The 16,376-nt window shown below is 40.9% G+C and overlaps 1 protein-coding gene across 1 annotated transcript in view; it reads left to right on the top strand.

The window, feature by feature from the left end:
* Positions 1-746: 746 nt before the first annotated feature.
* The window catches only part of tdrd7a (tudor domain containing 7 a), a 30,675-nt gene continuing 15,045 nt past the window's right edge, over positions 747-16,376 (top strand). The window contains exons 1-15 of the mRNA XM_028600214.1: positions 747-990; positions 1,822-2,026; positions 2,240-2,384; positions 2,577-2,691; positions 4,666-4,758; positions 5,060-5,115; positions 6,673-6,713; positions 9,914-10,075; positions 11,049-11,816; positions 12,155-12,351; positions 13,031-13,223; positions 13,507-13,618; positions 13,821-14,032; positions 14,374-14,508; positions 16,266-16,349. Coding sequence (XP_028456015.1) covers positions 1,823-2,026; positions 2,240-2,384; positions 2,577-2,691; positions 4,666-4,758; positions 5,060-5,115; positions 6,673-6,713; positions 9,914-10,075; positions 11,049-11,816; positions 12,155-12,351; positions 13,031-13,223; positions 13,507-13,618; positions 13,821-14,032; positions 14,374-14,508; positions 16,266-16,349 — 2,517 coding nt within the window. The 5' untranslated portion in view covers positions 747-990; position 1,822. The remainder of the gene's footprint in view (positions 991-1,821; positions 2,027-2,239; positions 2,385-2,576; positions 2,692-4,665; positions 4,759-5,059; positions 5,116-6,672; positions 6,714-9,913; positions 10,076-11,048; positions 11,817-12,154; positions 12,352-13,030; positions 13,224-13,506; positions 13,619-13,820; positions 14,033-14,373; positions 14,509-16,265; positions 16,350-16,376) is intronic.

Raw genomic sequence — 16,376 nt, 5'->3', positions numbered from 1 at the left:
TAAAAGCAGCTACCACCCAGCCGACTCACAACAACCTGTTTCACAGCTTGAATATTATACATCTATCTGCTTCTGTGGGGAATTCTGAGTCTCAAAGTCGGCAAATCTGTCAAATTCTGCACGGCAGTGTTGTATAATTACAGTATGAAAAACTGTTAAGTCCAAAATTAGCTGTGAACCTAAATTGAAATGCAGGCCAGATCAAAATTTGCAAAGGGCCGGATTTGGCCCCCGGGCCTTTAGTTTGACACATGTGGTCTAGACCTTGACCTTTAGTCACTAGAACAGCATCTGTTCAAAAAATGGATGTGATGTACTAGCTGGCCATTTTTCCATCTAACAATGTTTTTTTGTTTTTTTATTAAAATCAGCCATTCTACTTGTCATTCTAGGTTGTGTTGTAAAATGTAACTAGCTAAAAATGTTTATAGCTACTGTATCCATGCTGTATACTATCAATAATCATTGTGGCTGGCGGCACTTCATGGTGGTCATGCAAATTTTAGAACTCTGCATATGTTAGGCCTGAAACAAGCTTCTACTCTGTATTTGGAAGTTGTATTGTTGCTGCACAAACAAATCTGCTCTAAATAAAAAAACAAAATAGTAAAAGCTTGGTGTGATTGACTTAAACATAATATGATTTGAATTAATGTTTTGAATATTTTAGCTAAATGGTCCGCTTATCTTTAAGTAATATTTCCGACAGCACTAAAAGCAGCCTTAGTTAAAGATAATTAACCAACAACCGTTTTCTGCAAAATTTAGTTGTTGATCACCTTAAAAGTTATTCTTTGAGCTAGTTAAATTCTCATTAGATAAATGTGATCTATATGTTCAACATTGTACGCCTAGTCTAAATTCAGTCTAAAATGACGAAATAACCGGCAGTGACCTTTTGAACTTGTGGGCGTAAACGTTGACGTACATGTGCTTTTGAAAGCGCTGACACTGAAGATACCAGGGTAGTTTGGCTATTTAAATTTACAGGTAATGGAAAAAATGGAAAAATCTTCGTCTGTCATTAAACTCGAGCTAACGTAATTGCACATTACATATTTTTTTGGCTGGTTTGTAAAAGGTCAATTGTGGGCCGAAATAACAAACGTTAGCTGCAAACGAACAGATAGCCGTTAGCTAGCGCCCGCATTGTCCATCACACGGCCACCCAACAGCTAATTTAGCTAGTTAGCTAGCGGCAGACATGCGTTGTCGAACCAGACCCGTTGTCTCTACTGTCTATGGTTGTTTCCGTGGAGATTTAAGTGTGATAATGAACCTCCAACGTGTCAAGCTTTGCATTAATAAGGCCAACTTTATAACGTTAATCAAGTTACCGAGCAAATAGGCGCACAAAACTTAGCCATGTGGTTTTACAGTCGTTTTAAGTTAACGTTAACGTCATGATTTTGTTGCTTGAGAATCTGAAATCTAGCTTGAGACACCAAAACTGTCTTGTGCGTGTGGCGGGCGCTGGCCTTACGCTAGGTTGCTCCGCTAGCAGTTTGTTCTGCTAACTTGGAAGACGAACTCCGTTATTTTAAGATAACTTTAACGTTACACAAATTGTCGTTGGCAAACGTTAAATGTTTGCTTTCGCAAATAAAGTAACCTTAAACAAGAATGTTCCAGTGAACATGTAGCCACATTAGCTAAATCCACCAAGCAGTGTCGGATTGAAATCCAGCCCAAAAATCCTGAATCTATCACCCGAAATGCCAGTGTTACATTTTTGTAACTGGTACTGTAAGGTTACTTGCATTTCTAAGCGCATTGGTCTTTATCTAGCAATGTGTTTCTTTTTATATGTGAATTTACCAGGATGTCGGACAGCGAGTCCATCAAAAAAATGTTGCGGTCTGTACTCCAGTCCAGCAAGGCAGGCGTGTCTATTAGCACCCTCCAGTCAGAGTACCGGTCACTGTGCGGAGAGAGCATCCCGTTGACGAAGCTGGGCTACTCACAATTGGAGGACTACCTCAGGAGCATCCCCTCTGTGGTCCGCCTGGAGCACCGCATGGGTGAAGTAAGGGCTGTTTTTTAATATTCCTAGGTTTAAGACCATTAGCACTTGGTTGTTAATTTGCATCTCTATACTACTGCCCTAGACCAGCTAGCATCAGCACAGAACTAAGAAACTTGTTTGTAGTTGATCAAAATTGGCTAAATTCCATGCATTGTGCCGACTTCTACTTAGCACTTTATGAATTTATAACAATACAATAAATCTGCTCTGTAGATGAAATGCTTCGCTGCAGTGTGCCGAGAGACAGCCCACATCGCTGAGCTGGTGGCCAAGCAGAAGAGCTCCAAGAAATCTGGCCGCTCCCAATTCGTGAACTGCAAAATGAGATTCAAACCTTCCAACCCATACATGCTCAATGGTAGGAGACACTTGTTTCTTACATCAGGGCTCTGTCTCTGCAAAGGTTTTTATTTTTTATTTTTTTTAAGAAAAGCAATGAGAGGTGTGGACATTAACTTGCAAAATACTTCTGGGTGATTCCTCATCATTCATCAAACCTTCTTTTTTTCACCCTAACCATGATCTATTATAATCCTTTCTATAAATATAGTGAGACCAAGGTCCTCTCTCCGCCAACCCTCAGCTTGTAGTGCCTCTAACTGGTCAGCAAACCGTTCTTGGTCCCGCGGCGGCTACAGAGGCTTCAGCGCCTCAGGAGATTACAGGTAAACAATAAAGGTTTTTATAAAAAAATGGACAGTAGCTCCACTTACAGCTTGGTTGGGCAAACATTTTTTTTTATCAGTTTATTTGTCAGGGACAGTACATGTATTGTTACATCTAAAGTGCAACCGATGCAATGTATATGGGACTTAGAGCCGTAGGCTAATTTGCAGTCCTTGTCACTGGATAGGCTTTTAATTGTCAATAGAAATAATAGCCCAGCCACCATGCAGCAGCCTTATTATTCAACTGTTAAACATACATGTCAGGTTTAACATATCAGTTTGTGGAAACTAGAGATGCACCGATCCGACTTTTTCAGTCCTGATACCGATGCCAGGGCTTTGTGTATCTGTCGATACCCGATACGATCCGATACCGTTGCTGAATTAATAATAAACTGTATACCTTCCATCTTATACTTTCCTTCCACCATGTGGAAGAGACTAAAGGCACCAGACCTTCTGAACTAAACATTACTTTCCTAACTAAGACAAAATAACATAGATATAATGTATGGAATTCTTATTTATTTGTTATTTAAAAAACAATTGTGCATTCAAATCGAAAAGGTAATGTAATCAAACTTCTTAAAATAAATTTAAATAAATAACAATAATAGGCCTTCAATAATGGGCCACCTTTATATAGGTTTATAATGACTTCTTCTACTGTCAGGAGTACATTGAATATCGCAAAAACATAATGTCATCATGTTTACTAAAAGCTTTGATTACTAAAGGGTTTGGCTCCACAACATTATACAATAACTTTATATGAAGGAGAATCCATGAAACAGTTACAGAAGCTAAACTATTTTTATTGTGCAAATTGCAAAGTAGTAAAATACTCATCAAATGAATAGCCTACACATACAAAAAACTTTAACATTGTTTCCCTTTCAAAACAAAATAGTTGTAAGCTAGCTAGTTGTATAAACACTACCTTGGCCACAGGTAAGTTAGGTTGTTGTAGTGCGGTTGTAGTGGGCGACTGAACGTAGCTCCGCTGTCAGCCTCCTTCGCTGTTTGAATAATGTTAACAGGTTGGCGGACGTATTTCAGCGAGGCAAGACATCTTAAATCCAGTGTTTTATTCATTGCTCTGAACCCGTCTTTCTCAACAGTCTGTAGCGGGACCGTAGGTGGATTGCGTTCATAATGTTGCTCCGCTGCATGCTTGAAGTGCTGTCTTTAACGTTAGCACAGTAACGTTAGCACGGTAACGTTAGTGCGACAGGCAACAACAGTGGCTAAATTATGTCAGATTTTTTAGAAACAAAAAACTTCAGAACAACAGATAGCTCCTCTCTTGAGCACATGTTGTTCTGGTGTATCTCCGGTCTTTCTTCATCGTCTAGCTAACTTTCTTCTCTGTTCTTGAATGTGCAGTACCGACCGGAGCCTCTCCCAGCTTAACAGACTGTTATGCTACCTGGCTAGCTGGCTAGGCTAGCAGCTGTAATGTTACCCAGCATGCCGTTGGGCAGTGTAGCTACATTTGTAAATGTAAAATTATTAGTGTTAAACTGTTTAAATCACATTGTTATATGCTATGGTGTTTTATCCTTTTAAAGAGTTAATTGTGGGTTATTAATTGTTGTGTTATAAAGTTACGACCGTGAGTGAGAAGGGTACGCAGTTAACAGGGGTCCCGGTGCTGTGACGGAGGAAAAAAAATAAAAATAAACTGGATTGCCCGTGGAGCTGTTAATTTTTCCGATCCAGCTATTTTTTCAATATCGGGGCCAATATCCGATCCTAATATCGGATCAGAGCACCCCTAGTGGAAACCCTAGCGGTGTTTGCTTTCAGTAATTGGAATTCTCTCACTCTTCAAAGAATACAATATATCCTTTTTTTTCATGAGTGAGTTAAAAGGTCTCAACAGTTATCCTTCAGTCTCTTCAGTTTGTGCATAATCTTAAGTCAATTACAAAATTAATAGTTTTTGCTTTTGTTCTCCCCAAACATCAGAAAGTTGGACCAAAGGTTAAGCTCTACCACCCCGGTGGAACACAGACAACAGGCTCCTCAACCAGCTGTAAAACAGTGTTTCATGCCTGACAGGTGAACATACACATGTGGACAAACATTATGCAGCTAGGCAACTTTGCACTGTTGAATCCAAAACCTGGTTCTTCTATATCCAGTATTAACTTTAGGCAATTATACATTTTCAGTTTGTGAGTCATAACTGCATAAGTATAAAAGTTAGCATTTTTTTAAATACTACATAGTGCTAAAATATTGCTCAGAGCAATTGTTTGAATTTATAAGCAGTTGTATAGTAAAAAAAACAACCTGTATTGAATTTGTTTCTTTCTGTGAAAAGCACATTATGCTTAACAGACTGCTATTTTGTCAACAGGAAGGAGAAGAGCTTGGTAAACTGTCAGACACCCAAAGGGACGCGGGACCTTCTTGGTGTGTACTGTATTTATATCAGTATAACATTTAATCAGTATTGTGTTACTGTAATACCCTAATTGCTTTTGCAAATAGTGTTTTTTGAAATTTAATTTTTTCCGTTCAGAATCAGATCAGGGTTCCAATAATTAGATAATTTATAGAACAAACAGATTTTTTTGTTGACCCACTTGTTTCAAATGTCTTTTTTCACCATTTGATTTTTGTCTTATTGGTCTGCCTCAAGGGGCATGTGGTTGGGTGGCAGCAATCAGCATAATTCATAACCAACAACTGCATATTTCTTGCACTATACCGATAGATTCAGTTTGCACTCCACAAAGATGAAGGGTGCCTCTTCCCACCTATAGTTTGTAGACTCAGTGCAATTTGGGTGTTAAGTTGCAACATAGTTGCATTTTTCTTTTTGTTCAGTATATCTCCCCCTGATTCCAAGTCTATTGTAAAACTGGCAACTCACGTCCCGATCCATTATTTTTCTTGCATAGAACAGCTGCACAAGACATTCATGGCCTAAAGTAGATCTATATTTAGATTTATCCAAAACAGTTTAGATAGTGTACTTGACAAATGAATATCTCTGTTTGACAATAAAGCTAAAGTCCAGTTGCCTTTGCTTATCACAGAGAGAAAAGTCTTAATGATCCAGCTGATCTGCTTGTGCCTATCATACACTAGAAGACTATGAACAGACTTTCAAAAGACTAAAGTCTGACACCATCTCACATCCAAAAACAGCCATCTCACATCTAAAGTTTGTCATATTATGTAAAGACTGGGGATCTTGCAGGGTCACAAATTGCAAGACTACAACTAGATTCAGTTTGAAAAATTTAACCAAGCTAGCTACCGCTAGCGTTAGCTTGTAACTTAAGGGAAAGTTTGCCTATTTTCTGTTATGCCGTACATGCAGATGAATGGCGGCAGTACCCAAAGGTCTGCGTTTATCTGCCGGTAAAACTCCCGTTGGATGACACGCTTCAGAAGGGTTGTAAATCTGCAACTTTCCCTCTTTAGCGTTTAGCTTAGCGTGCCGCCATAGCAATCATAAACAACACTGGCTCTAGCCGGTTGCTGCTTCCTGTTTGTTGCTGGAATGAGCGTTACCCATTGGTTGTTGACAATGTTCACATGATTTAACTTCACTACCAAGACTTAAAATTTACGATAATATCAAACATGTTTGATTTTGTCGGAACGTCAAGACTGGAAATAGACTGACTCAAACTGAGTTTTATGACCACCCTACAACAAACGATTGAGATGACGGGAGTGCACCCCAACTCTAGCAAGACTCATAATTTCATTTCCGATTTTGGAAATTAGTCTGCGACCGTGAAATCGCTTGAAAAGTTGTTTGGTGTAAGGTAATTAGTTTTCATAGAAGTATGCAGATTTGTATATAATATCAATATTGGACAACACTGCCCAAACAAAAAAACAGTTTATGCTAACCAGATAAACCAATAACCTGCAGAATTAATCTGCTACACACTGTTAACTGGTATCGGCACATGTTAACCTTTCCTTCTTCCTTTGCACAATTTTTCACAGTGACTCCTGCCGAACAAGTCTCCAGACTCTGCCAATCCCAGGTACAGAATAAACTTTCTCTGCTTACTGTGTCACATTTCTGCCCAAAATGACCAGACCACTTACATTTTAGTTGCAGTGCATAGCATTTTGTAGGGATGCACCAATACCACTGCCAGTATCAGTATCAGTCCAATGCCGTGCGTGTGTCCTCGTACTAGTCATAAAATTACTCCGATACTACCACAACCGATACCACCTCATAGCAATGTGACAATAATTTCGCCGTCAAGCAGGTATAGGCGACGGAAGAGGAGCAATGCCAGCTGTTTGGAGATTTTTGGCTGTAAAAAAATAACTAGGGTCTTGCCCAATGTATGATTGCACTTGATATCCAATCCAACTTTATTTGTAAAGCACATTTAAAACAACCAGGTTGTCAACAACAGTCGTTAATAATACTAGGTTTCGACGTCTTCTCAGTGTACTGGAGCTGAGAGATTCCCAGTTGTCCCCACATCGCAGAAACCGTGTTTCCAAAGTTGCTTTGTGAAAAGCAAATCAGCAGCCTGTTGCCTGTAAACTTCACCACTGATATTTGGATTAGCGGTGTTAGCCCAATGTCTCTCATCAGCTTAACGGGCATAAACATGAAGAAAGCGATATTTCAATTTGCTCTGTCTGCATGCGGTTCCTACACAGTGCTGTTTTAACAACCACAGCGCTACTGTAAATAGTGATTTTTTTTTTTTTTTTTTTTCCACAAGCTCTCGTGTGTAGTATGTTTTTAAAGGTGCAATATGTAATATTGTACGTAATACTGGCAGCTAGCGGTTAAAATAGTTACTGCACCACCAATTCAAAATACTGGAGAGTCTTACAGTATTACAGAGAGAATTACGGCAACAATCGCTAAACACACTGCAAACTCACAGTCCTAAGCTGTCTCCATCTTTCAAATACATCTCCAATATTTACCAGGGGGTTGTTGCGTCTGTGATCACGCAACTGTTAGAAACATGCTGTTTTCTTTTTTTATGTCAGGTAGAATCTATCTCCGTTGATCCTGTTCGTTTGTTTGCTGCTTTCATGGCTGTACTACAGTTACAGCTGTAGCGCGCTGGGTTTATGTTTTTACAGGTATATCTGGCAACCCGGCCTGCCTGTCAAACTGGGCCGTTGATAACAACACACAGATCAAAACATAAACATATATTCCGTCACGGAATGTAAATTTCAAAAAGAAAAAATACTGACATTAGCGTTGTTGTCAGAAAAGATAGTATTTCAGTTTAACAGGTTTCCTTAATATCTGATGAGGCATTGGTGTCATTTTTGGATTTATTACAGTACAAATATTACATATTGGACCTTTAACTGTTATGGTTTGCCACAAGTCTTTAAATTTGGACAAAATCTTGTGAACAAACCATCCTCTCTGCTGGATCAGTAAATCCACATGGGTACTTAATATGCACATGAATGACGTCATCTTTCTAAACTTCACTCAGTATTTTTGATATCGGGAATTATATGATTATTTCATGGACATTATCTTGGGGGAATTTGAGGGCCCAGGCACTGAGCTTTGAATAGAAAAAAGTTGGTGACTTAATTAACCCGACCCAGGGTGAGTCTGATGAAATCTGATGTAGGCTATCTGTCAGGTTCATCTCTGAGATTTGCTCGCATTGCACAGCACTCTGAAGGAATAATCTCTGAGATTAGGCTGCCGTATGTTCTGCCAGCTCACAGCAATTTAATACCATAGCAGGAAAAGAGTCAGAGGCGCTGATGTGCAGGTAACCTTCCCCCCCAAACAGTGACACACACAGATACGTCTTGCTTTATCATGCTGTGTCTGCACTTGTAGCTGGTTGTGCTTTGCATGTGTGGGATTCTGAAACGTCCTCAAATTCTGGAATTGTCGTTTGTTTATTCAAAGTCAAAGACAGTCCAAAGTAGTGCTACTTTGCACACATTTTTGCTGCCAAAGCTCTGCTGTGCTCGCTCTCTCTCTCTCTCTCTCTCTCTCTCTCTCTCTCTCTCTCTCTCTCTCTCTCTCTCTCTCTCTCTCTCTGCTCACTGCTCACTGCTCACTATGCGCTTAACACACACACAGACAGACAGACGGACAGACAGACGTTCCTGCAATGATGGATGGATGGATGGATGGATGGATAGATAGAGAAGGCCAAAATCATGTGTGTGTCTGAAAACACCCTCTGACCCCAGAGGGATTATTAAGTACTTGTATCGGTACTCAGTATCGGCAAGTACCCAAATATAAGTACTCGTACTTGGTCTTAAAAAAAGTGGTATCGGTGCATTTTGTGTTATCCAAATGTGCAAATGGTTGAGAATAAATCAAATAGTAAATCCAAATTGAATAGCATGCCCTGCTGCTCTCAGTTTATGTATAACAAAGGGAGGAACGAGCTCTACTCTACCTGTGTTTATTCTGTTAAAGGTCCCATGGCATGAAAATTTCACTTTATGAGGTTTTATAACAATATGCGTTCCCCCAGCCTGTCTATGGTCCCCCAATGGCTAGAAATGGTGATAGGTGTAAACCGAGCCCTGGGTATCCTGCTCTGCCTTTGAGAAAATGAAAGCTCAGATGAGCCGTTTTGGAATCTGCTTGTTATGAGGTCATAACAAGCAAGGTTACCTCCCCTTTCTCTGCTTTGCCCGCCCAGAGAATTTGGCCAACCCATGAGAGAGAGACATCGTGGCTTTCAAACGAGAAAAGTGGCATTAGGTCAAGGCCACACCCCCACCCTCCACCTTGCCCCTCCCTCTCTCCTCCTCAATAGCTTCAGACACAGAGATGGCTCATACTAAGGAAAGCTCATTGTGGGACAGGCTCTACTGGCTGTAGTTCTGCACCAAAGCTGAATTTCGGGAAAGAGACTTCAGATACAGTATTAGGGGACCACTAAGGTCTATATAAAAGCATCCAAAGAGCACCATGTCATGGGACCTTTAAAGTCCTGCAGGGAGCTACCAGACAGGAGCACAAGTTCACTGAATCCACATATTAAGAGAGCCCTCATAACATTTTCATGAAATGTTAGAAGAAAATGTGTCAGTGTCTTGTCAATTCTGTGTTTGTGCCACACCCTAATTAATGACAACAGTCATTTCCCTTCAGAGCTTTTGAGTTTATTTTTTACTTAGTTGATCTATGTTTATTTTATATGGAAAAAAGCATGGGGATATATACTTGTTGCAATCTATCATGTGAAATCTCCCCATGCAGTATGACGTGGAGCTGGTACAGAACAACATAACTAAGCTCCTGGAGAAATACAACAGTGGATTGTGGATGTCGAAACTATCCAAGGTCTACGGTGAAATGTTTGGTCAGAACCTCCACCCTCAGGCGCTCATAGATCTGAAAAAGTGGACACACATTGTTATGGTGGGTCATTTACTTTATATCCCCCATTATTTATTATACCCCCATCAAACAAAGTAGGTATTATGAAGCCTTGTAAGTCTGTTTGAGGCCTATACAAACTTGCATATCTGGCCTTTGGCAGGGGGGAGGGGCAGGGGAATTATCTGATATACGGTTGATAAAGGCAGTTGTGTTTTAAAGTGCCCATATTATGAAAAAATCACTTTCTGGGATTTGGGGTGTTATTTTGTGTCTCTGGGGCTTCCACACGCATACAAACTTTGAAAAAAATCCATCCATGCTGTTTTGAGTGAGATACGGTTTCTGAATGTGTCCTGCCTTCAGCCTCCGGGTGAGCTGTTCAAAATCTGCACGGCTTTCTACGTCACAAGCCAAAACGAGCTGGCTAACCACAACCGTTAGCATGCTACCGTTAGCATGCTACCTCGTTCTCAATAGCAAAGCACTGCTACAACACACAAGTTCACCATAATCTACAAAAGAACTACTTACGTGTGCGCCCTCGTTTAGAAGTAGTCTCCCAGCTAATCCTGCCTTGTAACTGACCGAAGTTGGAGAAACAGGCCTTCTTTTACTGTCTATGGAGCTAGCTGACATGATCTACATCTGAGCTACTGCGCATGTGCGAGTGCAATCAAAGATAGTACAGAAGAAGAAAAGTGGTCTCACTCTGTAGCTAAAACAGAGACAAGGTGAAAAGAGGAGCTGCAGCAGTGAGAGAGAGAGCTGTGCAGTACAATAAAATAGTGTTTGTTGAAAATTAAACCATGTAAACCTATTCTATTACAACCTTAAAATACAATTATGAAAATGAGCATAATATGGGCGTTTTAAGTAGAAAATCTTTTTTCCAAATACAGTTTGAGGTTCCATCAGAAGTATTTTTTAAAAGCTGTACCAAGCCTTAGCAGGAATTGATGGGAGTTAAAATCTTTCCTTCTCGTTCTGTCTCTGGCTCGTCTGGCCTTCACAGGTGGAGCAACCTTCCAGCACCAACCGAGCCGACCGCCTTATCTACCCTCCTCTTCCTCCTAAACCTTTCCCTAGAAGTAGCGTCACCAACACACCCCGAACATCACCCACCGATTCTAATGCCATCACCACATTCATTTCTTCACGACCCTCAACATCTGAACAACCTTCCACCAACCTCCTTCCTACCCCTGTCCCTAAACCCAGAGGTTCCCTATTGGCTAAGTCCGCTTTCGTTTTTCATCCACAACTTGGTGCTGCCTCTTCAGACAAGGTGTTGCCGTCAGTTACATTGCGCAGCCCTGCCCGCAACCCAGCTCTTGCTTTGCAGCTGCCCCCCCGTGATTATCTTGCAGTCAATGGTGGATGTGAAGATAATAACAATTTGCCTACAACTACCCTCAACCAAAACACTCGGCACTTTGCCCCTGCCTGGACTTGCACTGCATCAACAAACGCTCCTTCGTTGGCTTCCTCCCTCAAACATGGCCCTGAAATGTTACCCCTTTTGAAGGTCACCTTCTCCCCTACCTCTGATTCTGTCCCTTGTCCTCCTTTAAAATCTACTGCTGGTCTTGTGTCAGCTGAGGTGCGTGAGAGACTAAAGGAGCTTCTGTCCAAGTACAGACAAGGTCTGTGGGCCCACGCTTTGCCCAAACTCTTTATGGACACATACAAGACACCGTTCCCCGAACATGTTCTGAACAACTTGTCTCTTTTGCTGGATATATGCACTGTGGAGTACCCTATGCCGCATGACAAGAAGAAGGTAAGTGCATGACATGACACCGTGATACCAGAGTTAAACACAATGTACAAGTTAATTAAGTCCTCAAGAGTATTGAAGTGTTCACAAGTGTGAAGTTGCTTAACAATTAATGCTGTCTCATTCGCCAGTGACAAGTGAACCTTGATCAATTGGAATAACTTATCACTTGCCTGATTGATTGTTGTGGAAAAAAGGGAATTGTTTTCAACAGTAATAATGATTTCACCTTTAATTCTTTAATTTATGGAGCTCAGGGACATCCTTTCTGCTTAGGCTTTTATCTTAAAATATGGTTATCTATTAATTTGTTTGTCGTTGATGTACTTCCCTGTGGTCAGGCCATCCTGTATAACTCCAGCATAGCAGACATGGAAGCCACATATAGCCAAGAAAGCCAGCAGTGCAGAAGCCATCCCCTTCCCTCTGGTCTCGAGGTCCTAGGCCCTATGGTGCCTCCCTGTCTGGTTCTTCCCTCAGAGCAGTACCCCTCTGTGCTGATTACTGATGCCAAGGGCAGCAATGCTGTTACTGTAAGGTGAGACACACATTATTATTGCAAACATTTAATGGAATTAATTGTTCCTGAAGCCAAAAATGGTATGTTAACATGGGTACACACATGGGTACACACAGAACAGAAGAGGTTCACCTTCCAATGAAAACTATTTTAAGATTACTTTAAAAGCTTTGTGAGGATATGTTTGTGTGGGACAGTTGCTTACCCTCAACTATGTTGTATTTGATTGTGCAGTGTTGCAAAATCTCAGTTCAACACAGGAAGAGATGTATTTAGCTTAAAACAAAAAAAAATAAAGATTAGAAAATACCTCTTTCTCATTTCTCCACCATGATCTGCCAGACCCAAGTACTGTAGCACACTGTGTCTAATGTAATAAAAAATGCAGCAGACTGCAGTTGCAGGTTTCGACCTTCTGTCCAGTATCATCCAGCATTGAACGTTAAAATAATGTATAATGTAATGTTCCAGATAATATTAACATACATCACGTTATCAACATTGCTCCTTAATATGTATAAGCAACCATCTAGCTTACTACGATGTGCAGAAAGATTTCATTCTATCTTAAGATCACAACATAAAACCAAAGTATGAGCAACCATTCGTGTTTGCTTTGTGCTTTATTGCAACATCCAGGTTACTGTTTTTGGAGACTTCCATGCACAGATTGAGAAACATGTGTCTCTCTGTTTAGGTATGTAGGGGAGAACTACTCCAATGCCCAGGAGGCCATGGAGGAGGCCATGCAATCTTTCTACAGCCAAAGCTCCACCCACCGTCCTCTCTCCAAACCTGTTGTTGGTCAGCTGGTAGCAGTCAGAGGGGAGGATGGAGAAGAGCTGGCAAGAGCTCAAGTCATGGAGGTTATGACCCTTAACAGGTTCAAGGTAATTCAATTTAGTTTGTTTTTAGTTAGCTGTCAAGCTGTTTTTACTTAAAAAAACAGAACCCTGGAAAATGTCAAGGTGTTGAAGACTTTTTTTTTTTTTTTTTTTTTTTTTTTTTTTTTTTTTAGCACTTTATAATGTATTCAGTTAAGAAATGGAGACTTTAAGCCCCTAATGTGGGACATAACTTGTAGTGAATTTCAGTTTGTTGGAGGAAGACATTCAGTAGCTACATGGGTCAGTGTTTCTGCAGCAAAATAGATTTTGTCTGTCTGTTTGCTAGGTATACTATGTGGACTATGGCTTCTCTGTGGAAACCAGTGGGACTAATCTGATGGAGCTGCACAAAGACTTCCTCTCTCTGCCCTTCCAGGCTATCAGTGTTAGACTTGCAGGTACATAGAGGAGAAGGAAATAACTTTCAGACTTCTTTTTGTGTAACTGATGTAGATGAAAGCATACAGATGTCACCACAGAACAGACAAAACATTTACATTGGCCAGTGGATAGACAACATAGGTCAGTAATGGCACTGCTTCTCTTGTGCTCTCCCTCTTCCTCTTTCATCCCATCCTTTTTTATTTTTAATTCTCCCAGGTCTAGATGCATTCAGCTCCCATCCACTGGTGCTGTCCACTTTGGAAAAGTTGGCAGTCGGAAAGATCCTGCTGATGGAGACCTTAGAGCCGTGTCAACATAATGAGACGCCTGTGGCATTGCTGTACGACACTTCGCAGGCTGATGACATTAACATCAACTACACCTGCCTGAAGGTTCTCCAGGACGTGACCATGAACAATCCCCTGACTGTAAGGATAGTGGTGCTACAAGTATAGATGCATAAGATCAAGGAGATCCCTCTCTTACAATAGCGGTTTCTGCATGTATTTAAAAAACATATTCATGTGTAAAGCCAATTAAATGGCTGCAAAGAGGCAGTTTCTCATATATATTTTTTTTATTTTTCTTGACATCATAGCTTAGCTCTACCAGTGAGTGGTGCTGTTTCTCATAACTGTTTGTGTTATATTTTATAGGAGTCCCATTTAGTTGGAATTAAAACCAGCAGCTGGCCAGCAATGATGGCGAGGTCCTCCGTTTTGTCAATCCTCTCTGTGTTATCTAACATTAATCTTTCTGTTGCCTGTAGGTAAATGCTACCTATCAGGATGTGTGTGTCACAAATGTGTGTGCAGATGGTATAATCTACTGCCAGCTGCCCTCCAGAGGAACCGCAAGACTCCTCAAGTTACTGGAAGAAACGGAGACCTTCTTCATCTCCCAGGTTAACAAGACCTCCATTTGCCTTAGCACATAATAGTGTTGTAGCATTTCATGTTGTGATAGTATATAGTATACCAGCAGTGTAGTTTTTAGGTATCTGCTCAGTGGGCTGACGCAGAGAGAGGCTGTTTCATCTCAAGATAATGCACAAGTTTAAATTAACTGTTAAGTCGACATTTGAATTATAACCACAGTAAGTTCAATGAATTATAAAGCACTTTTTAAAGTGCTTTATAATAACAGGCCTATAAGATGGGATCTACACCTTGTTTTTGTTAGAGCCGTGCTTTGCTGACAGAGGCAGGCAAACAAAGTTTTAAAGTCATTGAGATGTGAAGAGGATAAAGAGGAGGTATGACTTTATCCAAATATTTGTAGCAAGAGTAAACCTACACTGAATCACAAACAATACTATCGCACATCTTTGAAACCTTTTGAGCATGCTGATGATTAAGCATGTGAAATCAGACTGACTGACTTATCCCTGACTGCGGTGTGGCTTAAGGCCCTCACACACCAAGCTGTCTGTCGGTCCTAGTTGGGCCCGCACCGTCTGCCTTCGTCTGCCTTCATCTTCCTTTTTTCGGGCGATTCAACAGCGTCGGTGGATGTCGGCTGTCTGCTTCTGCCAATTTATCTGATTGGCTGTTCAGCATGATAACGAGAGTGAGGAAAACAAACAACTGTGACAAGCGCACACAAGGATCCTTTAATTTTTACGTTTGAATGTTTCTTCTTAAACACACAGGTTCGAACAATTGGAATATCAATTTTTGCACACTATGTCCATAAGATGGCAAACGTACAAAAGATCTCTAAATACATTACAAAATAAACTAACGTTAATAAACTAATATCCTATACTGGGATATTTAATATAAAGACCGTAAACAATTAGCCCCCCTAGCAAGCAAGCTAGCTATCTTACCAGCCAGCCGGCTAGCCTCTAAATTAGTAAAATGTAACAACTTAATGTTTTATTCACATGCTCTTGTCACATCGTAGGAAAGCACATTGCTATCGGCAGATGAGTGACAATTTTGTTTAGCTCATTTTCTTTAACCAGTGTATGATGAAGGCATGTTGGGTGGGTGAAATTAGCAAGCTAACGTTGGCTAACAAGTCAGCAGCGGGCTATTAGGTCCCTCCGCTCTCACTGCAGGGAGACTTCTTTGCCGAGAGAACGGATTACAGCTTGGGAGAGGGATAGTCTGGTTAGCCATCTCCTAGTGTCTGCTGTCTTCTCAGCGGGGAGTGAAGTGGAGGGACCTTAAGCTCTGTTCGGTTCTGATGACCGCCGACATGAGGAGACGCCACAGTCGGTCGTCGGCTTGGTGTTTCAAGGCCTTAATTACTTCACTGGCTCCAGAATGTGATACAGGTTCAAAACTCTACTAGGAACCACTTAAAGGTTTGGCTCCCAAATACATTTGGTTTTAAATCACGAGGTGGTACTTTTTTTAAAACTATAATAAAATCTAGATCTGGGGAGGGTGATTGGAGCCCCTGTGCAAGGCATGTCTTTGATCTCCTGCTTGATGACTTTGACCCCCACTTGTTCTGGCCGGTTTTGGTCTGGTGTTCGCAGACAGCTCTTGCTAATTACAGGTGGTAATTCAGTCTCTTGTTTAGGGTTTTTGCCATTTCACAAATGCAGTCTTCCCCACAGCTGCTGCATTAGATTTTATACACAACTCCAAAAGTCCTCTCAGGAAAGGTAGGTCTTCTTATTTGTTTCTTTGAAATTAATACTCCTAGATGACCTCTGAGTCCCTGGTGTCCAGACCATTCAGTGGCAAGTTCTGTCTAGCCCGCTACAAAGGAATGTGGTCCAGAGTGGAGGTAAGAACAGAATCATTAAAATTTATT

This window comes from Perca flavescens, chromosome 2 (genome assembly GCF_004354835.1).
Source record: "Perca flavescens isolate YP-PL-M2 chromosome 2, PFLA_1.0, whole genome shotgun sequence".
Lineage (NCBI taxonomy): Eukaryota > Metazoa > Chordata > Actinopteri > Perciformes > Percidae > Perca > Perca flavescens.
Note: the sequence above shows the minus strand (reverse complement) of the source record. Positions and strands in the feature narration are given on the sequence as shown.